At 36.3% G+C, this 25085-nt stretch overlaps 1 protein-coding gene and 1 non-coding gene across 2 annotated transcripts; both read right to left on the reverse strand.

Moving 5' to 3' along the window:
* Positions 1 to 3009: 3009 nt before the first annotated feature.
* Positions 3010 to 5676, reverse strand: LOC108339243 (uncharacterized). Its single transcript, XM_052878168.1, has 12 exons — positions 5405 to 5676; positions 5134 to 5317; positions 4921 to 5046; positions 4578 to 4821; positions 4328 to 4475; positions 4153 to 4234; positions 3976 to 4065; positions 3770 to 3892; positions 3553 to 3681; positions 3384 to 3487; positions 3196 to 3286; positions 3010 to 3111 (listed from the first exon to the last, which is right to left on the reverse strand). The coding sequence occupies exons 1-12, from the start codon at positions 5674 to 5676 to the stop codon at positions 3010 to 3012; spliced, it is 1695 nt and encodes a 564-aa protein (XP_052734128.1).
* A 17971-nt stretch (positions 5677 to 23647) lies between these two features.
* On the reverse strand, positions 23648 to 23846 carry LOC128197305 (U2 spliceosomal RNA). Its single transcript, XR_008249692.1, has one exon. It is a non-coding gene; the product is annotated as a U2 spliceosomal RNA (small nuclear RNA).
* Positions 23847 to 25085: the final 1239 nt, after the last annotated feature.

Genomic DNA, 25085 nt, shown 5'->3' on the forward strand with positions numbered 1-25085 from the left:
AAAGCGTGGTATGTTAACTATTTTGGTTTTCCTTCCTAACAGGATCAAAGTACCTCCTTGTCTGCTTCGGTTTACAACAAAGTCCTTCTGCATCCAGAGTTTGGGCCAGATATAGGAGTTGGTGCTGTGTTATTATTGCAAAGTGTAAACCAACTACAACTTCTAATTATAACCTTTAAGAATCATGCACCACGTTAACTTATTCGTTGTTTTACAATGTTATACACGTCTTTACGCACAGGTTGGTGCATTGAGTCCTTTTGGCAGGATTTACTATTTGAATATAACAGTCCGGAACGTTGTTAAGGTAATATCGTCAACTCATAACTAAATCCTAATTATTTTGTTGGTTACGTACGGGCGTCGTATTGTTAAATTGACTTTAACCAATGTGTAGGTCTTCAAAGCTGACATAGGTCCTCCAACTGAGGAACTACTTAACGCTTCATCAAGACCTGTGATTCGACCCAACCCATGTGCCGAAAACAACAACAAACACAAAGATGTTGGTCCATCTGAAAAGGCTTGTCCTTCTCGCTCTAATAATAAAACAACAACCACCATGGAAGATTGATGAGTGTTTACAAATTTACGTTATGTTTGTATTTCAAGCATTAGTTAACATAAATATTAGTTATGTTTTGTAACGTATTGTATGCACTTATTTCAATATCAATGAAGGTTACCTATTCACAATTGAAAGAAAAGAATAACCATAATTTACGTTCGACATCATTGTCACCCACCTTACCTACCCTTGCTTTGCTTTCAGCATTTGCTATTGGATCCATCCGACTTCGTTCATGTCAAACAAATTGAGCTGAATTCATATCTAGAAGGCCTGTATGCAAGGACAACATACCCAACAACCAAGTCGTCCGTCCTAATCATCCCACAAAACCCCACTTCATCAAACGAAATAGACGACATACTAAGGAAACTTGTTAGTCCCTGATGCGAACGTTTTCTTATTAAACATTTACGCACATTCTATTTTCCGTCATGCTGTTAAAATTAAATTTGGCTAATGTGTTCGACTTCTACGTAATTTCCAAACAATTATTTAATGATCTCCACTGGTATCAATGGCTAAATTAGTGGGTACTTAGGTTTCACTTTTTGCACAGACATGCGAACTTCGTACACCACAGTCATTTAGGGGTGCCTAATGTCCTCACATATCATTCCTTGTGTTTGTCATTAATTTCGAAACAATTATTTCTTAATTTATTAAGAAATTCGTGCCACTGGAAGCTCAATTGCTAACGCTCCACCTGCACCACCAGAACGGGTACCAATGGGTAAATAAGTGGGGACTTAGATATAACTTTTTGCACACAAAGGCCAACTTCGTACACCACAGTCATTTAGGGGTGCCTAATGTCCTCACATATCATTCCTTGCGTTTGTCATTAATTTCGAAACAATTATTTATTAATTTATTAACAAATTCGTGCCACTAGAAGCTCAATTGCTAACGCTCCACCTGCACCACCAGAACGGGTACCACAGGGTAAATAAGTGGGGACTTAGATATAACTTTTTGCACACAAAGGCCAACTTCGTACACCACTGTCATTTAGGGGTGCCTAATGTCCTCACATATCATTCCTTGTGTTTGTCATTAATTTCGAAACAATTATTTCTTAATTTATTAACAAATTCGTGCCACTGGAAGCTCAATTGCTAACGCTCCACCTGCACCACCAGAACGGGTACCACAGGGTAAATAAGTGGGGACTTAGATATAACTTTTTGCACACAAAGGTCAACTTCGTACACCACAATCATTTAGGGGTGCCTAATGTCCTCACATATCATTCCTTGTGTTTGTCATTAATTTCGAAACAATTATTTCTTAATTTATTAACAAATTCGTGCCACTGGAAGCTCAATTGCTAACGCTCCACCTGCACCACCAGAACGGGTACCAATGGGTAAATAAGTGGGGACTTAGATATAACTTTTTGCACACAAAGGCCAACTTCGTACACCACAGTCATTTAGGGGTGCCTAATGTCCTCACATATCATTCCTTGTGTTTATCATAATTTCGAAACAATTATTTCTTAATTTATTAACAAATTCGTGCCACTGGAAGCTCAATTGCTAACGCTCCACCTGCACCACCAGAACGGGTACCACAGGGTAAATAAGTGGGGACTTAGATATAACTTTTTGCACACAAAGGCCAACTTCGTACACCACAGTCATTTAGGGGTGCCTAATGTCCTCACATATCATTCCTTGTGTTTGTCATTAATTTCGAAACAATTATTTCTTAATTTATTAACAAATTCGTGCCACTGGAAGCTCAATTGCTAATGCTCCACCTGCACCACCAGAACGGGTACCAAAGGGTAAATAAGTGGAGACTTAGATATAACTTTTTGCACACAAAGGCCAACTTCGTACACCACAGTCATTTAGGGGTGCCTAATGTCGTCTAGGTCATGTGTTGTATTTGTCATTAATATTTAAACAATTATTTGGGAATGTATTAACTAACAAATTCGTTCCACTCCAAGGTCAATTGGTAACGCTCCAGCTGCACGACCACAACTGCTACCAATGGTTAAATAAGTGGGTACTTAGGTTGAACTTTTCCCACACAAATGCGAACTTTTTTCACCACACTCATTCAGGGGTGCCTAATGTGTTCTCCCTCATTGCTTGTGTTTGTCATTGATTGCGATACAATGATTTGTCGATTTATTAACAAAATCGTCCCACACCAACCTCAATTGGTAACGCTCCAGCTGCAGGACCACAACTGTTACCAAAGTCAAAATAAGTCGTTACTTTGGTATAATTCTTTGGACACACAGGACCAATACGTACCTGGATAAAACGTTTTGCACGTGAAAGTCAAATAACTTCAAATCACTTAATTTGAACTACCAAATATATTTCCTTCTCAAAATTTTCAAAATTCAGATTGGATGTGCAACCAATACATAAATATCAAATGTATCAACAACTGTTCAAACATCATTAATCCCCTACATTCTACAACATGCCTAAATCTTCCAAGACTTCATTCCTCCGCACGTTGTCCACATCCAAAATCCATTGACATACATAATGCTCCCTAACTTGTTGTAGTTCTTCCTGCAAACACAATAATGCACAAAACATTAATCCAATGCAACATTTGTATCAACGATGCACAACATAGAAATATAGACCGCTTACAGTTGTGTAACTGGGCATTGTCTTTCTTTCATATTTGTCAATGCCATCCCACAACTCCATAATTTTCAAAACAATTACTCCACAATCAAATCTACATCAAAACAAGTCCAACAACGTGACTATGATATTTAACATATGAATTATACAATAAAATATTATACTTACAAAAATGAACATTACAAACATACTTGTTTGGTTGGATTGGAGTATGCAAATGTTGTACCTCCAATGATGGTTTGTTCTCTTCCGCACAATTCAACAAATGTCCAAAAAGCAATGCAAGATTATGTGCCTGGAAACAACAAACTTCCCTTATAAATTTGGAATCACAAAGTAAACATCAATTACTATACATACAATGACATTGTCAATCTTTTGTCGTTCCTTTCTTTTGTGCCCAAAAGAGTCCAGTGCAAACATTTCCAATGATGGAATCTTCACAGCGTAGCACCACCAATGGCCGTCATGGATAATTGGGACAAACAACTACAACAAAAATAATATCACACCATCAACTACGAATAACCATAAACATACTCTCCAAATTACTTAAATGAAATGTAATTGCACTAACAAATTCGGCATTAACAATGTCATCAAATCCGATGATATTAGACTGGAAGTAGTGAGAGTAGTCATTCAATGTCCAAACTTTGCGATTACTCTTTCTCTTTCTTGACTCAATTAAAACATGGGTCTGCAAGGAACTGACACGGTTAGCTTTCATTTCTCATGTTAATAGATTATTAGGAGCATAAAACAACTAATATTTTAACCTACCGCATATAATGGACTAAAACATATCCTTTTCACTACTCCAGTACTCCTTCTTTCAAAGAACATGAACACTGATGTGGCAAACAAAATCCCCTACAGAACCAACAACTTCTTAATACTATACAATTCAACTGACATATAAAATAAATCATAAATTCACACATCAAATTTCATTATTACCGTGTTGCCAACCTGCATCCTAGGTCCAAAAGAATAACACTCTTGGGTTCCAAATGTTTGACCGGAAATTTCAGAAACAACCCTTGAAACAAAAATATGACATAAGTCAACATGTTTCATCATCACAGTATTAATAAATGGAATTTAAGAATTGTCAAAGTGTGAAATTCATTACCTCCAAGGAAGTTTAAACGGAATAACCATGTTGTACAACTGTGTTCGATTTACATTCAATAAATTATCATCCTCAGTGTCATCATGTAGTGGCACAGTGCTTACAACAGGTCCAATATCCATAACGTCCTCAACGTCATCCTTCAGTCCTTCGCAACAACCACCCACATCACTATATGTGAATGTTTGAAAACATTGCCCTTCCCCATGTGCCCCACCATGACCATGAACATCACCATCCTCTTATTTACCATCATTCCCTTTCTCATAATCTTCCTTCCCAACACCTACCAATGTAGCCAAACTTCTTAAATCTTTATCCATTGCAACCATTTTTCTTTGGTTGTCTTCAATTTTCTTCATGACCACTTGTTCCCAACTTAACCCTAACTCATCTCCATCATCTTCCGCTATTGACCCTTCTTCCAAATGAAGGGCCGCACAAATGATTGAGTTTTGACGGTCCTCGTCCCGCAAAAACCACTCCCAACATATCTATAAACATCCTTATGTAAGTAATCATTTAATAACAAAAATACACAATTCATGTACTACATATAAAAAAAATGTCAATTAAAATAACACCTAACTTACCTCTTTCCGTTTAAACAATTCCTCTATTTTGTTACACCTTAACTTAAGCGAACGCCAATTCATTATTCGCGGGAAGACAATGTCATGTGCACCGTCCGCTAAACCCAAACGTTCAACCGTCCATAGCTAAAAAACAAATATTAACCAAAACATTAATCATATAATAAACAAATTATGCCCACATCAAACGTAATAAAATTTTCAATTTCTTACCTGCAACACTGCAACATTCCCACTAAGACCTAGGTCCCTTATGTCACCTTGCCTTATCTTCCTTGAAGCATTTCCTAAACTATTTACCACAAATGTGTGCACAGCTTTTGCCCAATTATATTCGTACAAATTATCAATGTTATCTAATACTCTAAAAGGCATGTTACTAACTGCCTTTGAATGTCTAGGAAAGTAGAAAACAATAAAACAAACTAAAATATACAAACGACAAACACAATCAACATCCGTCTCATTATTTTGTATTAACAACTTTATCCTATGTATGACATCTTTTACAGTGAATGACTTTGACGAAAATTGATGACAAACAACAGCATCAAAGTCATCATCAAAATTTACATCTAAACCACCAACACCCAACCCTAAACCCATGCAAACATCGCCTACTGTAAATGGTACCATTGTTTGCTTCAAAACAAAAGATTCGTTGCGGCTAACCCAACGTCTAACCATTTCCTTCAACAAAGGAGTGCAGAAGTCAATTGGACTGTTCATATAAACACACCACTTGAACGGAGTCATTTCGATACGTGTCCTATGACTGTCGCGTAGTATGGAATTAAGGTCCACTATCGGTTTTGTGTGACTCCATGCCCGCAACCGCAACTACAATTCATTTTCAAACAATTAAATGAAGACGGTTGCCTAAGGTTGGAACGGAGACGGTTGCCTAAGGTGTCGGTGGAACTCACAATGCGGAAAACCCCTCTTTTTGGTCAACCTCACAGCCCACACTCCGGCGAGACTCCGGCGAACCTCCGGCGGCACTCCGGGACAGGGACGGAACCACCTGGGACGAAGCGACACCTTCAACGCCTCCCTAGGTCGCTGGGCCGGAACGGAGGAAACACGATGCTGTGTTCGCGTCGAGCGCTCGACGTCGGAGCTGCGGCGCCGTCAAACAGAACGGGCTGGAGGCGTTCGATCTCTCCGACACGGCCTTCAACAGTGAACGGCGGCACTCCGGCAAGGACTCGGTCTCTCTCTCTCGCTCGTCAACCCTTTCTCCAACTCTCTCGTCTCTCTGTCTAGGTCACGTTTGAGCGTCTCCAATGTTCGCGCCGCTTCTCTCTCTACGAAGTTCGAATATCATTTCAAATTTCGAACGCACACCCTAAACTGCCCGTGCCCGTCCCTCGCCACGTCACACTTCAAGCAGGTTTTCTCAGAATGCAGCAGCTTTTTCACCCTAAAACGTGGACCGCTCAAACGCTGACACGTGTGCCGTGTTCAAATGTTGTCAAATTTGGTTGTTCGAGTATCATTTTCCTTTTAAAAATGTAAGAGGGTGCAAGTAGTTGTAGAGGTGCAGGAAGTAAAAGCCGACTTTCTTGGTGGAGTTTTGGTGGAGTTCTTCTACAACTATGAGTGAGAAATTTATGAGTGAGAAACTAATTGAAATTTATGAAATTATTATTCTTTGTACAAAAACTTGGATAGCTTTGTACAAAATAAGAGTGAGAAATTAACTGAAATTTATGAAATTATTATTCTTTGTACAAAAACTTGGATAACTTTTAAGTGAGAGAGTTGCTCCATCCACCACCACATAATGTTCTTTGCACCTTCTCATTCTTCTTTTGTCTTTCTGTAAATTTTTAATTTTTGTTTTTACTTTCATCAATATCCAACTATTTCATTAAATCTCATTAATGGTTCCCACCACGGTAGTGAGTGTGAATGGCAGGGAATTTTCTTGTGGTTGGTAGTGAAGGAGGGAAGGATAAGATGAGTTTTTAGTAAAAGATAGAAAAAAAAGTAGGAAAGTATGAGAGAGGTTACATGTGATATATGTATGGAGTAAGGGAGAGAAAGAGAGAAAGTGAGATTGTGGGGTGGAGCTGCGGCTATTTTTGAGTGAAAATGAGAGGGAGGTGTAGGCTATTTTTGAGTGAAAATGAGAGGGAGGTATAGGATAATTAGGGTTTTGACATAAAAGTAAAAAAAGGTAAATATTTAAAGTAAAAAAGATAATTTTGAAATTAAAAATAATTTAAAGAGGTATAAGGAGCACTGTGTGGTGTGGTGGGAGCATGACTCTTTAAGTGATTATTCTTAGTACTAAAAAATCATAAACATTACACAATTAATTTATTCTAGAGAAAAAAATAAAAATTAAAACAATCATTTGAAGAAATTAAGAGTTTCATTGTTAACTATATATTAAGCAATTGAATACATATAAATATTACATTTAAAAATAATTTAAGAATAATTATTTTAAGAAACTCCAGCAAAATTTCAAATAGCACAGCCAAAAGAAATTCTTCATCATCAAATAATCTTTAATTCTTTCTTTCTAATTTTAACAATATTGTAAAAGAGTCAAAAATAATAAAATTCCCATTTACTACATCTTTATCAGAACTTTGTATAACTTCATTGGCCATTGATATTTATTTCTTTTCAATACTTATTTATTTCCTTTTAGATTTAAGGTTTAATACATCATTTTGGTCTCTACTTTTAGGGGTTTGGTTCAAAGTGATCACACCTTTTAAAAAAGTTCAGTAAGGCCCCATATTTCGTTAAAAAATGTTCAATCTGGTCCTTTTCGCTCACGTCGTTAAAAACATAACGGTGCAAATGTCATCATGGCCAAACCTGAGTGAGTTGTGCAGTTTGATGAATATGTGTCACGTTTGAAGACGTTGCACTATGTAAATATTTTTAAAAAAATAAAACGACGTAAGTTAGGTGCAAATCCCAACAGCCACCACTATCGGAACGAGACCAGTGGGGAACCACACCGACGTATCCCGGTGGGTATTGGAGGGAAACCGGCAAGACTCGGGGGCACGGGGGAGCCACTAGCTAGGTATCCTCAACGACGGCGGCACCAAGGGAGGAAGAGAGAAACCACCATTTTTTGTCCTTCACCATGAGCGTAGTGAGAAATAGAGAGAAGACTGTGAGTACCAAGGAGTTGTGCAGGGGCCCTTGTTGCAGTCATGGGATTTTCTAGGAACCAAGGGGCCTTTAAAGAATTCACTGGAAAACCCAGGTAAGGGGAGTTAACTTTTTGATGTATTGATTGAGCATGATGCATTTCCTTTGAAACTTGTTAATGTTGAGAAACGGTGTGGATAGTGTAGACGTTGGAATCCAGAGAGTTAGAAGGGGTTCTTGATATTGACATTTAATGGTTTTCGTGGTACCTACCTTGGGAGGGAAATCATAATATTGTTAATACCAAGTGTATGAAATTGTTGTTGTGCATGTGCTATTATGTCCCTTGTTGATAGGTAAAGTACGCAAATGATATTCTGGGGTTCCATGGGTGGATTATAAGAATGGTGAAGGGTTACAGACTAAGGTTTTCGTTGTGCAGATTTTAAATTTTGGGTCTATAAAATAGGTCTAGGGAAGCTAAAGGAGTTTTCTTTGAAGATATAAAGATTGATGAGAGAGGTGTAGAGGTTATATAATGGTCACGGTTTTGTTGTTAATAAGCAAGGATTCTTTGTTTTAGTTATATTAATGTCGTTCTAATAGTGAAATATCTAGTTTTATGGGTTTCGAAAATTATATCATTATTGAGTTATTATTGAGTGGAATAGTATATAGGGTGGAATCTGGAGGTGGGTGTATAAAACTGGTGCATTGTTGGGTTGTGTCCAGAGAAATATTCTTTCTATAATCAATACATCATTATCTCTCTCTTCAACCATTAAAAGTCATTTACGTTTCTCTCTCTCTCTCTACATTTAATTCTTCAAACAACCATTTACATTTCTCTCTCTGCATTTAATTCTTTCAGCTACGTATTCATCAAACTACACAGCTCACTCAGGTTTGGCCACGGTGGCATTTGCACCGTTATGTTTTTAAAGGCATGAGCGAAAAGGACCAGATTGAACATTTTTTAACAAAATATGGGACAAATCGTTATGTTTTTAAAGGCATGAGCGAAAAGGACCAGATTGAACATTTTTTAACAAAATATGGGACCTTACTGAACTTTTTTAAAAAGTAGGATCACTTTGAACCAAACTCCTAAAAGTAGAGACCAAATTATATATTAAACCTAAATTTAAATAGTCATGTTATTTTTAATTAATATATTAGTAAAATTCACCTAAAATCCTAAACTAAAAAATCTTTATTTTCAATACTTAATTTAATATTTCCAAATTTTGGGTCCTTACAAATTCCTCTCTTAATGATCTACTATAAGCATGTTTTGAAATGCATAATAAAAAGACAATTAACAAACAATTAAATAAGTTCAACAAGTTGCTTTTCAATATGAAAAGTTGATGTATATATTAACAAGAAGATCAAATAGTCTTGTTGTGTGGAAAAAATTAGAGCTCTCAAAATGGGTCATCTGATCCGTCCCGGTCCACTACGGGTTGGTCACTTAGTGAGCCAACTCAACCGGTTTATTTATTAGCGAGTCAGAAAAATTTGAACTCGGCCCGACCCACCACGAGTTGGTGGGTAAACGAGTTGGTTCACTAGCTCACTTAATTAAAAAAAATTTAAATAAAAAAATATTACAAATTTTCTATAATTCAAATCTAAACAAATTTCATTCCCAACATGGGTGTTTAATTAATTTTGAAAATAAAGAACTTAAATAATTTTTTCAAGCAAAAAAATAATAAATATTTTTTTATAAAATTAAAATTAAATTTTAATAAAATAAAATTAGGTAGGTGGGTTGGTGGACCAACCCGGCCCACCACAGATTCAACCCACATGAACCGGATTTAAATGAGCCGGATTGAAATCTGACCCGTATAAAAAAATACAATTTTTTCAAACCCAACCCGACTCGAACCCGTGGTGGGTCAAATTGACCGGTGGATTGTAACCCATTTTGACAGGTTTAGAAAAAATACTCTCCTCTTGTTACATTTTTCTACTTTGGTATGAATCAATGCTAATCTACAACACAATTAAAAGACTTATATATATAGAGTAAACAACTCACTCAGGCTGATACGAGGTAAAACTCAATTGTTATATACCAACAACGTGGTTCTGTTTCCTTTGCTTCTTGTTAATTTCACTTCTCTTGCGTTGAAAGAGCAGACTTTCTGATGTAGACACTTATAGATGGAAAAATACAAATGTATCAAAATACATTTAAATAAAATAACAGATGATGAAGACAAACAACGACCTCAAAGCATGGACACAACTTTGGCATGAAATATAGAATAATTTAATTAATTTTGAAAAAATGGATCGTACACTTTAAGCTTTGGTTTAAAATGGTTAGATGTTTGTGTTCCTACAAGTGGAATTTAAAAACAAAATGAGCCTATTAAAATAGCTGTGTTAGACAGTTTTGCTTGACTCTATAGTCTAGTGCATGTGCATGTGATTTTTCTCAGCAGCTTTTTATTGTTCACAAAAATATATTTTTATTAATTGTTCTCTGGTATGGAATTGTTAGGTTTCTTGGAGATAATAAACCAGATTTATAATTCAGTTTAAGAAATTAACATATTACTGCACAATGTAAATAACACTCTAATTCTGAAAAACATAATAAAAAAAACATCCAACCGCTTCCAAGGGAAGAAATTCCCTTCTACACAGGACAAGCCCTTTTTGAAACAAAATACACTCCACAACCAGCACCAGAACAAAAACTGTCTAACTACTAATTAAAACTTTCCCTAACTGCGGTTTAAACTCCTTCTAACTACCCCTAACCACTTCATTATGTTTTATTTTTTTCAAACTATCTAAAAGTTGTCTAATACATTACATATCCTATCAGGAATAATGAATTTTCTAATACACTTCTAGAAATTGACAATGATGTCTAAAGTGAACTCTCGAAGAGTGCATATTAGACATTTGAACTTAGTTTTATGTCTCTTTGTGCTATATACAAATATTCTGTGTAAATATATATATATATATATATATATATATATATATATATATATATATATATATATATATATATATATATATATATAGATGGAAAGTAGAAGCAGACTTTTGAGACTTCAACTTCATCCTAAAAGAGGACATTGCATGTTCTTTTTGTATGGATACATGTAGGGCTGAGAGACGTACTTTTCTGATGTAACCTTCCTATCTTCCAATATTTGAATCTTTTGCTCCGCTTGCTTTCATTCTTGACCAGGGGAAAGTACTTGCAAAAGACAGTTCAAATTAGGCATAGTTCAGTGAAATGTTACAATTCAGTATTTGAAATTTAGTCAAGCATATCTTCATTTTGTACTTAACCTTCTATTTATAAGTTATCTATGTTTTTATCACCAGATGAAGACAAGATTTTATACTTCCAGTGCTTAGGAATAATGGACATTTTGTATGGACTGAGGAATCCGAGAAAGCTTTCATCAAGCTTAAAGATATCAAACTCATCAATCCTAACAAAACAGAATAGAGCCCAATTTATGTTTATATAAAAGCAAAGCCTGAGCCATTAGTTTGATCCTTGTACAAGAGATATCAGGAGAACATAAACTAATATACTTCATCAACAGACACAAGGCCAAAGATCAAACATCAAAAGATAGAGCGATCAGCTTTTGTGATTCTCTTTACCACCAGCATAAGGTATTATTTTCAAAGTTTTAATGTGATAATGAGAACTGATTTACCCATTACACGGGTTTTGAAGATTGATCTTGTTGGAAGCATAACAAAGACTTCAAAATTCTTATCCAGATTTTGAATTATTAATAGAGGTGAACTCGTTGCACATTTCTTCATCTATTAAAACTTTATTCATATTGGTTTGTCTAAGTGAATGGTTGATTCTTGTGAATTAACATAGTTATTATCTGAGAAAACTTTATGCATTGTTGTTGCTTTGCACTAATGCAACAACTTGGTGCATCCCTCTAAAAGCAGTTTAACTTTGGTTGATAATAGAACTTGCTTTAATAGCTGGTTCATGCCTCTCAGAACAGTTTAACTAACTGTTCTTATCTTATAAAGTTGGGTGCAGTCTGCTACTTGAGACCAAATTATTATTGAATAACATTACCAAAGAAATGAAAACGATAATAATCCTTTCAAATTTGTCTCTCTCAAGAGGTTTTTAGTTAATATATGAACTCTTTGGAATTCAATAGTACACTCAGCCTTTCAAACTTTCATTTCTTTTAAAATTTAATCAAGCCAAATAGCTTGACAAGATGCATATGAACCAGTAATATATTGAGTCTCACAAGATAATAGTTCCACAATTAATTGTTATAAAGATGTTGTTTCATTTTCTTTAGGATGTGGATATAATTAGCATAAAGTTTGATGTTTAACCACTCATAATTGAAAATACTTGTGTCTTCTTTTCTTTTGAGTGGAATATAGGATAATTGGATGAATTTGGGAAAGAAAAAACATCCTAATTTTTACTGTACTATCGGCTATAAGGAGTAAATGTTTTAAAATATTATAATCTTGAATTTGTGGTCATTCCCTGCAAATTTCTAGTATTCACAAAATTTTACTGGTAAAGAAATACAACAAAAAAGACATTTATAATCTAAATGATATTGAAATTGAAACTGAACTTTCACGGTGTTTACATGTTCAACATTTTGACACTCTTTATGCAATACATTCTGAACTTGGAATACTTATACACCATGTCAAAGATTCTGCATAGGTATATGAAATACATATATATTCAATAAAAATTGCTGTGCAAGCTTTTCCAACCAAAGTAGTGATTATTCTTTGTGGCATAAGAGGCTCCATTTTAGTTACTCATCAACCTTATCACTGATGAAGTCTAACATTTAGTGTAAATTTTAACCTCTATTTAAAAAAAAAACAAGATAATGCATGTGATATAAGACTGAACCAAAAATCATTGGACTGTTTTGGGTGACATCAGGGCTGGACATAGTTAACTAAACTATACTAAACTATAGTTAACTATATTTTTAATAAACTAAAAAAACTAAACTACTTAGTATAATATTTAACTGTACTGTTTAAAAGTTTAGTTTTGAAAAACTGAACTTATATCAATTAACTACTAACAGAACTGGATTTTGTATTCAAAAGTTAAGCCTACTACTAACTACAGCGGTAAATAAAATATATAATGATAAACTCTTGAACAGTGAAATGAAAGAAAATTGAGAAGATGACCTTGTTCCAGTCCATCTCTCGCTAATTTGTTTAGATACAAAATAAGGAATATATACAATTTATTAAAAGGTAATGTTTATTTAAAATAATAATATAAAAACTTTAAAATAAATTATAAAACAAAGTTTACAATTATCTTACATGTATTAGTTGACAAAAATACATTGATTAATTAAATTATACATCAAAACATAATTAAATTATATTAATTTTACTTTTATTTTAATTATATTAATTGATACATTTTATTTTAATGTTAAAATAAAAATAACTAAGGATCATATTTAAAAATATTAAAAATGTTAAATATTTAAAAATATTAATTTTTAGGTTTAATGTTTCTATAAGTCCCTATTTTTGTCCGGAATTTCATTTAAGTCCCCTTTCTTTTTGCCGTCTCAATTGGGTCCTTATTTTTGTAAAATTGGAGCCTGTCGTTAAATTGGACAAACGGCCGTTTAATTGTGCGTTACGTGGCATGAACAGTATTTTCACTAATCACACGTGGAATTAAGAAAGAGTTTTGTATTAAAAATTTGGATAGAATCAGATTAAGGGAAGGGTAAAGTGGGAAAACTCATTCGTTAAAGTTCTGGTTTTTATATTGTTAATTAATCTCTGGAGCATTTATCTCCCTCATCCAAGCTTTTCTGATGTTCCATCATCATGCTGTGAGTGAAAGGTGTGTTACATTGAACTTAAACAAAACCCCGTTTCTGTCCATGAATATCAAGTAATAAGTCTTACCATCTTAGGGACACTTGAAATCAAGTTATCTGATAAGAAATTTGCATGAAATCAAGTCTTACCATCTAAGTCTAAAGCCACAAATGCTGCAATGATGTGGAAGATCATCAAATAATCCACTAATTACAGATGAATGGAATTCTCGTAACACTGCTTCAGGACACCAGTACAAGAACATACAGACGATGGCATGGTTGACTCATCATAAGCCACTTGGTTCAATCCCAAGTACCTGACCTTTCCTAGATTAATCAAATCCCTAATTCTCAAATGAATCAATCTGCAGAGAAAACAGATGAATCAAATCCCTAATTTCAATTTAAAAAAAAAACCCCTAATTTGAAACTCAACCAAGAACGTGATCCACACCACTCACGAGAACGACCATTGAGATGCCGAAACGAACCCTCCCTCCTTGCACCACGAAGCGGACCGACCAACGTCCTCCACAAGGTCTCTACCTGTGCTCGAAAACGCAGAATATTCTCTCCCCCAACGTTGAGTCTGTTTGCGTCAAAGGAGAAAGGGAAGAAGCTTCAAGCTTCTGGAGTTTTGCTTTTAACTGGAACAGAGATTCTGGAGTTTTGCTTTTAATTGGAACAAAGAAGAGATGGGAAAGAGTTTTCCCTTACGCGACCTTGGGGCTGCACTTAAATTTTTTTTACATTTTCTCCACTTTGCCCTTCCCTAAATCTGATTCAATCCAAATTTTTAATACAAAACTCTTTTTTAATTCCATGTGTGATTAGTGAAAACACTGTTCATGCCACGTAACGCACAATTAAACGGCCGTTTGTCCAATTTAACGGCAGGCCTTTAATTGCTCCAATTTTACAAAAATAAGGACCCAATTGAGACGGCAAAAAGAAAGGGGACTTAAATGAGATTCCGGACCAAAATAAGGACCTACAGAGACATTAAACCTAATTTTTATACTGAATCAATATTTTTTAGCTAGAATTTATTTATTTTAAGTTGAGTTAGATTAGTTGAGAATGAAAAATGGTGCACTATCTCCAAAAAGCGACATTGGATTGATTTGCGTGAACATGAATTTAAATAAATAAAAAAATAAGTATGTAAAAATAAATAAAAGAATAAGTATTTAAAAATGAGATAAGATTAATACTACACATAACTAGGTTGGGTTTTCCATGGAGTTATCCATCTAACTTACAGTTTTAGAACAAATTGAAAGTAGAAGTGATAGGAACTCACTAAACACAGAAGTAAAATTCCAGTTTTCAGTTAATTGCACTAGAAATATAATAAGTTTAGTTTTTCTAAACTGAACTAGATAATAATATAATTAGTTTTTAGTTAAAATAGATTAGTTTTTTTTAGTATAAAATAGTACAGTTAATTATAGTTTAATATAGTTAAGTTATTTTGTCCAACCCTAGATGAGATGAACCAAGTGTTGATAAGGTCGCACCTCCCAACAAAAGTTGTGCATAAAAGAATGCAGTATAGACTAGGAAGTGACTCCTAGGTCGTCTCTCAAGGACCAAATGTGGTTCAGTCTTAGATCAAACACATAGTGGGGGGTTTTGAAAGATTTTTTTGAATGCAATTGACGAAATTAAAGACGAGAATTAAATACAACCGAATACAATTGGAAACATCAAGATAGATGAAAATATTAAATCGAACAATCTTAAACCTCACACCAGTCCGTTAATTAAATTTGACAAAAATGGAGTAGTTAATAAAAGGAAATAGAACTAAGTGGAACTAAATATGCGTGCATTGAAACAGGGAAGTACCGTGGAGCAAAAATGCCCTTCACTTGAAGCTTGCGTGGACCAATTTAAATGCACATATCATAAATGCAAATTTGCATCAGCCCATAAGCACAATGCGGCGGGAATTAAAGAGAATTTGCAACACTTAAGCTAATGAATGAAAGGCACCATGCAGTATCTATCAACTCCATTTCTTCCCAAAAAAAAACGTGAACAATGAAAATAAAATGAAATGATAAGCATCACAAAAACGCAGCTAATATTGAAATGCAATGATTGAGCTAAAGTAAAACAAATTAAATGCATTGCAGCAAAGAAGCAGTAAAAGGTTTTAATCAAAAGTTAAAATGTGAGCTTGTGCATCCTCCCATTCCGTGACAGCACACCACTTTCCGTGCACACCATTCTTAGTGACGCTCTTCCGCGTGCACCTCCCATGTGCGTATGTATCTCCTTTCTCCAATGCTGGATGTGGGCCGCGTGTGCTGATGTGCTGCACCTCCTGCTTCTTCCCAATCTCTGCATGAAGCTGCTGGACTCTTCATTTTTCTCACCGGCACACCACCTTCACGCTAGCTGGAAAATGAAAATGAATGAAGATGGTTGGCCTGCTTCCAAGCTGCTGGGTGCTTCTTTCTTCACGCACCACCCCCTGGAACTTCTCATGGGCCGTGTTGAAGCTTGGATGGGAGCTGCCCCTTGGATGCTGGATACACCCCTGGATTTCCGTGTGCTTGCTGTCCAGCTACAGCCCCTACTGCTGGAACGTGTGAAGGCCTCTTCTCTAGAAGAATTGAATGGCCCAAACCGTGACACCACCTGCTCCTATGCTGCTTCATGGGCCCTAGGCCGTGTGCTTTTAATTTTGTAGCAAAACCATGAGGGCCCCTCCAATAAGCACACACCGAGAGTTGCTTCTCATCTCCAATTGAAAAGTCAAAAGTTTATGTGTAGAGTGGAAAGCACCGAGAATTAAAATCTGCACCTCTTTTCCATTATGTGGGTCGTGACCTATGTGGCATGTGGCTGCTTTAAAATGAAGAAACATTTTAGGATGCGTGGCTGCTCACCGTGTGCACCTCTCCAAACGAATCCAGCTTCTCAATGTGCACCCCCCAATTTAAATCCACACCTCTCTTTCATTTTATTTTAAAATATATTTGATGTGGTATCTTTCTTTTGACCTCCAAATGTTCCAAAATTTATCCAACAATTTCCCTACAATTAATAATGCAAATAATTAACTCAAATAATTCAAATTAATTAAAATTTGAATTTTCGATCAAATTAAACACAATTAAGAAAAATGGGAAAATACTGGACATTTAAGCACAATTCCCTGATTAAATTCGGTACAATAAGCTAAGTGAAATTGAGAAAATATTGACTCATCAAAATAGACCACACTTAGTCTTTTGCACTCCCGGGCAAAATCAAGACGCAGATCAAGGAATAGTTCAAAGGACATTAGGGAAGTGACACAAACTCAGCACACAGAAAACAAACACTAACTAGGACAAGAACAAAATTACACAATTCTCAATGAATCTGGACCAAGAAGGGAAGTAGACAATATCCAACACAGAATCAAGGAAATCAGATACTCATGAAATCATCCAAGCACTTCCAAGCATGGCAAAATTATTAATCAGTTCAAGAGATGAATCAAAAGCAACAGAGCCTCACAGATGCACACAATCAGTGTTTCTCTCAAGTGTTTAAGGTAAATCAATGTCACTCAATGCACTCAAGAAAGTAATCACAAACAAACTTGGCAAGCCTCTAATATCAACACTCAAGCACATACGCATGTTTAAATCAAAAGGTCTTTTCATGGTTGTAATGGGGCCAAGGACAAGGGAGGATATATCTGGATAAGAAGCTACAAACCATAAGGAACAGAGGAGCAATGGGGAACAAGTGTAAACACATTCAAACACACCCACAACCTCTAATTCCATCCTCTTCTTGACTCCATTATTCACATTTCTTTTTCTATTTTTCTGCTCTTTTTTTTTTTTTTTTTCATTTTTCTCTACTTTTTTTTTTCATCCTGTCTCTTTTCTTTTCCCTCTTTACAAAACAAAAATTGTAAAAGACAAGATACACATATATTTACCAAAACAAAACAAGAAGAGGAACCAACTAGCCAACTCATCAGAATCCCCAAGGAGACCACACTTGTTCCCAAAACACTTCCAAAGCTCCAAAATTCCCTAAGGTTAAGGTAATCATGGTTTTTCACTTAGGGCTAGTGTATGAGCTTCAAAACAAAGAAATGAGGGAAGTATAGGCTCAAAAAGGGTTATCAAAGGATCAGAACAAGGTAAGCTTATTTGGCTAGAGAGGCTCAACAACAAAACTGCCTTTATCACTTCCAAACATGCATATCAATCAAGAATTATCAACAAGAGTCAAGCCAAGGCATATGTGCAAGCAATCAAGAGACATATCACACACAAGAAAGAACATAAAGTGGCTCAAATTCTCACACAGGGTAATTGTCACAATCAATTCAACCTCTCAAACATCATAATCATCTTCCCAAGCAGAGAAAAGCAAGGATTTCAAACAAATCAGAGTATCAATGAAGTGAAAGACACATCTACAACCTAAACAAAGTCCAGAAATCAAGAGAAACATGTAAAACTGTACACAAGATACGACAAAATTAACCTAGAAAAGAAAAAAAATTTAACCAAGAAAACAAAAACTAACAAAGAAAAATCAGAATCTCCCCCAATAGACCACACTTAAACTACACAGTGTCCACAATGTGTCATAAGCATAAGATCAGAAATCAAAACAGTCAACAGATCATGGACAAGTGCAATAAAAGTAAGGAAAGGGGGAGAAGAGAAAAAGGAAACTCCCCTGATCATGGTGGCAGTTGCCAATTTTGGACTTTCAGGGAGATGTTTTCCGCCATAGTATCCAGCAAAGAGGTTTTGAGGACGAACTGCTTCATCCTCCAAATCTGATCTAGCAGTGAAATGTTTTCCACAGCTGGATCTATGCAGTGATTGTTGATGAGCAGGTTCAGCAGGTGCCTGTTGATGTTGAAACTTTCGTGAATGCGGGCACCTTTGTCTTCCAGCGTGGGTGCATGTTGGTCAAATTCATATGTACCTCCTGCAGCATGGTTAGTACATTGTGGCTCCAAAGAATTGACACACAGGGGTATAACACCCAATCCCAGTGTAACAGGTTGAACAATAGATAAACTCTCAGAACATGAATCAATTTCAAATTCAGAAACAATATCAACCACAGACTCAGATTCATGTTCAGTGCATGGAGAATAAACATACGAATTTGATATCAAAAATTGATTCTCATCATGCAGAGAGGAAGAATTAAAAACAGACTCATCAACAATACAATCATCAGCATACCTCTCAATAACATAATCATCAACATAATCAAATTGAGGTATGCTTACCTCCTCTTCCTTGAAGATTGCTAAAGTGTGGGAAGATGAAGGTGGTCTACTTGGTTCAGGGTTACTGCTTATTTCTGCCTGCTCCTCAAAATACTCATCACTCTCCTCAGGTGCAAAAGTAGGGACATAGGATGATGGGAAAGTAGATGGCACAATAGTAAGTTCATGACTCTTCTCCCCATCTTCTATGTTGATGCCACTATCATCATCATCTGGAATCTGAACAATCTGAAATGGTAACTCTGAATCTTGAGACTGTTCCTCAGTGAGTTGAGTGGCCATCTGCCCTATCTGATCAGTCATACTCTGAATGGCAGCTCCTATTTCTTGCTGGAACTGCATGTTCTCTTGCCGAAACTGAAGGTTCTGCATGGTCATCTGCTTCAACAACTCCTGCAATGTAGGCTCAGAAGTAGAAGGCTGAGGAGCTATTTCGGCAGGAGCACTATACTGCTGACTCTCGTATTGCTGGACTGGTGGAGGCATAAAAGTACTCTGGAATGGTGGTTCTTGATATTGATGCTGTGGAGCATCATACCATCCTAAGGTAGGGTCATTCCATCCAAGACCGTTGCTGTAAGCATATTGCACAGGGGAAAATTTGCTCAGAAACTGATGCTCAAGATATCCCCAATCGGTAACGGATCTCAGAGGAAGAGAGTCTTTCCAATCCTTAGCTGCTCCTTGTAATGAATGCGGAAATGCGCTCAAGAAAATGTAATCAAGAGGGACATCTGGAGGCTTCATTGAAGAGCACATGATGTGGAGCTCCTCCAAATGTCTGTGTGGGCATTCTCCTGCAAAACCATGAAACTTAGGCAGCAAATGTATCAGTCCAGGGGTGAGATCGCAATGAAGATCATCCTCCTTAAGTGAAACCGGCTCACAAAGAGCACTCTCAAAAATTAGAGGATGAGTCATATTGTTCTCAACATAGACATCAGCAAAATATGAATTACAATCAGAGTAACATGCAGAAGGAGAATCATAATCAGAGGCACTAGCAAAACAAGCAGTATTCACGAAATCAGAATAGGTAGACATGGAAAAAGAAAAATACTAAAAATCACGAAACAAATAAAACACAACACATTTATACATGCAACACGCACACACAAAACAGAACATCACATCACATCACAACACAAGACAAAACACAACACACACAAACACAACAAAAACCTAAGACCGAACCATTGGTCCCTGGCAACGGCGCCATTTTGTTGATAAGGTCGCACCTCCCAACAAAAGTTGTGCATAAAAGAATGCAGTATAGACTAGGAAGTGACTCCTAGGTCGTCTCTCAAGGACCAAATGTGGTTCAGTCTTAGATCAAACACATAGTGGGGGGTTTTGAAAGATTTTTTTGAATGCAATTGACGAAATTAAAGACGAGAATTAAATACAACCGAATACAATTGGAAACATCAAGATAGATGAAAATATTAAATCGAACAATCTTAAACCTCACACCAGTCCGTTAATTAAATTTGACAAAAATGGAGTAGTTAATAAAAGGAAATAGAACTAAGTGGAACTAAATATGCGTGCATTGAAACAGGGAAGTACCGTGGAGCAAAAATGCCCTTCACTTGAAGCTTGCGTGGACCAATTTAAATGCACATATCATAAATGCAAATTTGCATCAGCCCATAAGCACAATGCGGCGGGAATTAAAGAGAATTTGCAACACTTAAGCTAATGAATGAAAGGCACCATGCAGTATCTATCAACTCCATTTCTTCCCAAAAAAAAACGTGAACAATGAAAATAAAATGAAATGATAAGCATCACAAAAACGCAGCTAATATTGAAATGCAATGATTGAGCTAAAGTAAAACAAATTAAATGCATTGCAGCAAAGAAGCAGTAAAAGGTTTTAATCAAAAGTTAAAATGTGAGCTTGTGCATCCTCCCATTCCGTGACAGCACACCACTTTCCGTGCACACCATTCTTAGTGACGCTCTTCCGCGTGCACCTCCCATGTGCGTATGTATCTCCTTTCTCCAATGCTGGATGTGGGCCGCGTGTGCTGATGTGCTGCACCTCCTGCTTCTTCCCAATCTCTGCATGAAGCTGCTGGACTCTTCATTTTTCTCACCGGCACACCACCTTCACGCTAGCTGGAAAATGAAAATGAATGAAGATGGTTGGCCTGCTTCCAAGCTGCTGGGTGCTTCTTTCTTCACGCACCACCCCCTGGAACTTCTCATGGGCCGTGTTGAAGCTTGGATGGGAGCTGCCCCTTGGATGCTGGATACACCCCTGGATTTCCGTGTGCTTGCTGTCCAGCTACAGCCCCTACTGCTGGAACGTGTGAAGGCCTCTTCTCTAGAAGAATTGAATGGCCCAAACCGTGACACCACCTGCTCCTATGCTGCTTCATGGGCCCTAGGCCGTGTGCTTTTAATTTTGTAGCAAAACCATGAGGGCCCCTCCAATAAGCACACACCGAGAGTTGCTTCTCATCTCCAATTGAAAAGTCAAAAGTTTATGTGTAGAGTGGAAAGCACCGAGAATTAAAATCTGCACCTCTTTTCCATTATGTGGGTCGTGACCTATGTGGCATGTGGCTGCTTTAAAATGAAGAAACATTTTAGGATGCGTGGCTGCTCACCGTGTGCACCTCTCCAAACGAATCCAGCTTCTCAATGTGCACCCCCCAATTTAAATCCACACCTCTCTTTCATTTTATTTTAAAATATATTTGATGTGGTATCTTTCTTTTGACCTCCAAATGTTCCAAAATTTATCCAACAATTTCCCTACAATTAATAATGCAAATAATTAACTCAAATAATTCAAATTAATTAAAATTTGAATTTCCGATCAAATTAAACACAATTAAGAAAAATGGGAAAATACTGGACATTTAAGCACAATTCCCTGATTAAATTCGGTACAATAAGCTAAGTGAAATTGAGAAAATATTGACTCATCACCAAGCCCTTTCAATAGTGCAAAGCAAGAACAATGCCTTTTAGACTCAGTTGCAAACCACTCAAAACCATTACCAATGGCATTGTGTGATATGCTAATAAAAAGAGGGCTTAATGGCACTGATGGTCCCTATTTTCGTCAGGTTTATTCGAAATGGTCCTAGTTTTTTTTTCTGTTCAATGTTGTCCTAAAGAATGTAATTTATGTTCAATTTAGTCCTTTTTGCAGACGGCGTTTAAATCGTTAATGGTCCACTGTCCAACTATGCAAAACTCAAATGAGATGGCATTTTGAAGCTACCACGTCACCGTCTTCTTCAACCTTCAGTCCAAACAGAAACTAAAACCCTAATTTCTCTCTAGCCACCTAACCCTAGCGTCGTCACACCTAAACCCTCAGGTCACCACCGCAATCACCAAAGACCTTCAAACGCAACAGAAGACCATCACTAGGACGCCGCTGCGACTACCTCCACGCACCACCATCTTCATTGCGTGCCTTCACCATCATCTTGTTCCCAGTTCGCGCTGCCCCACAACCCCGCCACCAGCACCATGTCGTTGTGCTCATCCTCTCTTTCCACCATCAACCTTGCGTCAGCCTGCGCGAAGCGCACTTCCACCATCATCAATTGCACCGAAAACCTGCATCAAATCCAATCCAAAAAACCCATAAAAACCCAGAAACAGCACCGATGCGATTCGCGATGTCTTCGCGAGTTCCTCCTTCTTCATTGACGCAACCTAGCAGTTCGAAACCCTCAACCCTATCGCGCCTAAGAACCACCATATTTGCGAACCTGCTTCTCCCTCATGCTTTCATCAACATGTAACGAAACACAATCAACCCAAAAATTCCCAAATTAGAAACCCACAGAACCCTAATATTGCACATCCAACTAGTGCAAGACCACCAGCATCCATCACAAGGGCAAGGCTGCAACGTCTTCATCTTTTTCTTCATTGAGACACCATCGCCGCGAGAGAGAACAAGAATCGTGACCACCAGGCGCGCTTCCATCATCACAACAGTGAATGACCCTTCTCGATTAGAACACGTGGCAGCTCCACATGGGCAATTAAATGTCATTTCATTTAGGCTGGACAGTTAACCGATTTAAACACCGTCTGCAGAAAAGACTAAATTGAGAGTATAAATTATATTCTTTAGGACAACATTAAACAGAAAAAAAAAACTATGACCATTTCAAACAAACCTAATGAAAATAGGGACCATAAGTGCTTTTTATTAAGCCTAAAAAGAGTTTGATATTATATCTTATAATGCTATTTTGTAAAATTTGATATTATATCTTTTAATGTTGTTTTATAAAAATTCAAGGAGAGAGTCGACAAAATCAACATTTTCACAAAAAGAACCGAACGTACAAATTGTTAACAAGAATTGAGTGGGATGCACCAAGCTCTTAAATTAGTGCAAGATAGGAGAATACCTAAGAGTCCCAATACTTTCCCTCACAATGGTGTCTAAGATCAAGACCAAACTTCAACTGGATTAAGTGGATGCACCCAACCCTTGCAGTAGTGTAAAGCATAGGTGATGCTAGAGAGCCACAATAGCAAGCAACTGCAATAAGAACCTCTTTCCCTTAAAAAGTAAATTTAATATCGTGTGAACCAATGGTCCACATATCAGATATTAAACTGATAAGAACAGATACTACACTTGATCTTAGCCAAAAGGCCGAGAAAGGTATGATTTGTATTAAGTATGGATTGTTCTTTTATATTTTATGTTGCAGCTTCTTGACAGAATCCTGATGAATGTGGGACTTTGTCATTGGATTAATATGACCAGAGGAATATAATTTCACAATTAAACCAGAATTGTTGTATTATTATTTAAATCTGATACTAATAACTTTTAGAACAGTATATTCTTCACAGATAGTTTACTTGAATATAATATTATATTTTATGTTGGTTCTTTTTCGTACTCGAAGTTTGGTTTTGAATGACAAAAATTAGAAGGAGAAAGTTTTTCTAAAAAAAATCAGTGGCTGAAACACTGTTTGGTATTTCTAAAACAAAATAGCTTTTGATGTTTGGTCCTAAGCAAAAGACTTGACAGTTTGAAAGTTGTTCATGTAGTTATAAAAGACCTTATTAAATGTAAAATTTGAATCCAAGATTTAGCTATATTATTCAATATTTTAGATAAAAATTTATTACTTTTAGAGAGGAGGAACAACTCACCAAAGATTGATTAATAGAATTTCATGCTTGTGAAGTCTAAAAAAATTGATATGCATAAAAGATTTGAGAGAGGTATTTGATATGACTAATAAGTATCATTAAAGTTAGACTCTGAAAAGTGTCTTTGATGACAGGGTGGAAAAACATAAGGTTTTATGTTGACATAGATAAATGTTTATTAGAAATATGATAAGTGTAAGGAATATACAGCAATTAAGCTCAAAGATATCAAACTCGTCAACCCTAACAAAACTGAATATAGCCCAATTTATGTTTATATAAAGGCAATAGCTTGAGCCATTAGTTTGATCCTTGTACAAGAGATATCAAACTCATTACACATTTTTTCATCTCATTAAAACTTTATTCACAATCGGTTTGTCCAAGTGAATGGTTGGTTATTGTGAATTAACTTTCATTAAGGGCATTAAAATTTTAAAGAACCCTTAAACGAATTTTCTAGAGTATCTGACTAATCATACAAAGCTACATATTTTTCTTGTTTTAGTTATACCACTTCATCACTGCCTCTCATTTCGAAGGATCATGCAAAAAAAAAAATTGTTTGACAGCACATATTTCAAAAACTTTATTTTTTCATCCAAAACTTTCATTGTTTTATGATTTAACATACAACTTTTTCTCCTATCACACACAATATCAACATTTTGTTGTGCTATTTTGTGTTTCAAAGAGCTTCCACTCTAGGAGCCAAGAAAAACAATTGCCTGAACAATCAA

Source organism: Vigna angularis, chromosome 5 (assembly GCF_016808095.1).
Source record: "Vigna angularis cultivar LongXiaoDou No.4 chromosome 5, ASM1680809v1, whole genome shotgun sequence".
Taxonomy (NCBI): Eukaryota; Viridiplantae; Streptophyta; class Magnoliopsida; order Fabales; family Fabaceae; genus Vigna; species Vigna angularis.

Excerpts from the sequence above, each read along its gene's own strand:
- LOC108339243 (XM_052878168.1), bottom strand. The coding sequence starts at position 5,676 with ATGACTCCGTTCAAGTGGTGTGTTTATATGAACAGTCCAATTGACTTC. Across the intron at positions 4,822-4,920 it reads AATTGTTTAAACGGAAAGAG|ATATGTTGGGAGTGGTTTTT; the intron begins GTAAGTTAGGTG and ends GGATGTTTATAG. Across the intron at positions 3,893-3,975 it reads GTTTTAGTCCATTATATGCG|ACCCATGTTTTAATTGAGTC; the intron begins GTAGGTTAAAAT and ends AGTTCCTTGCAG.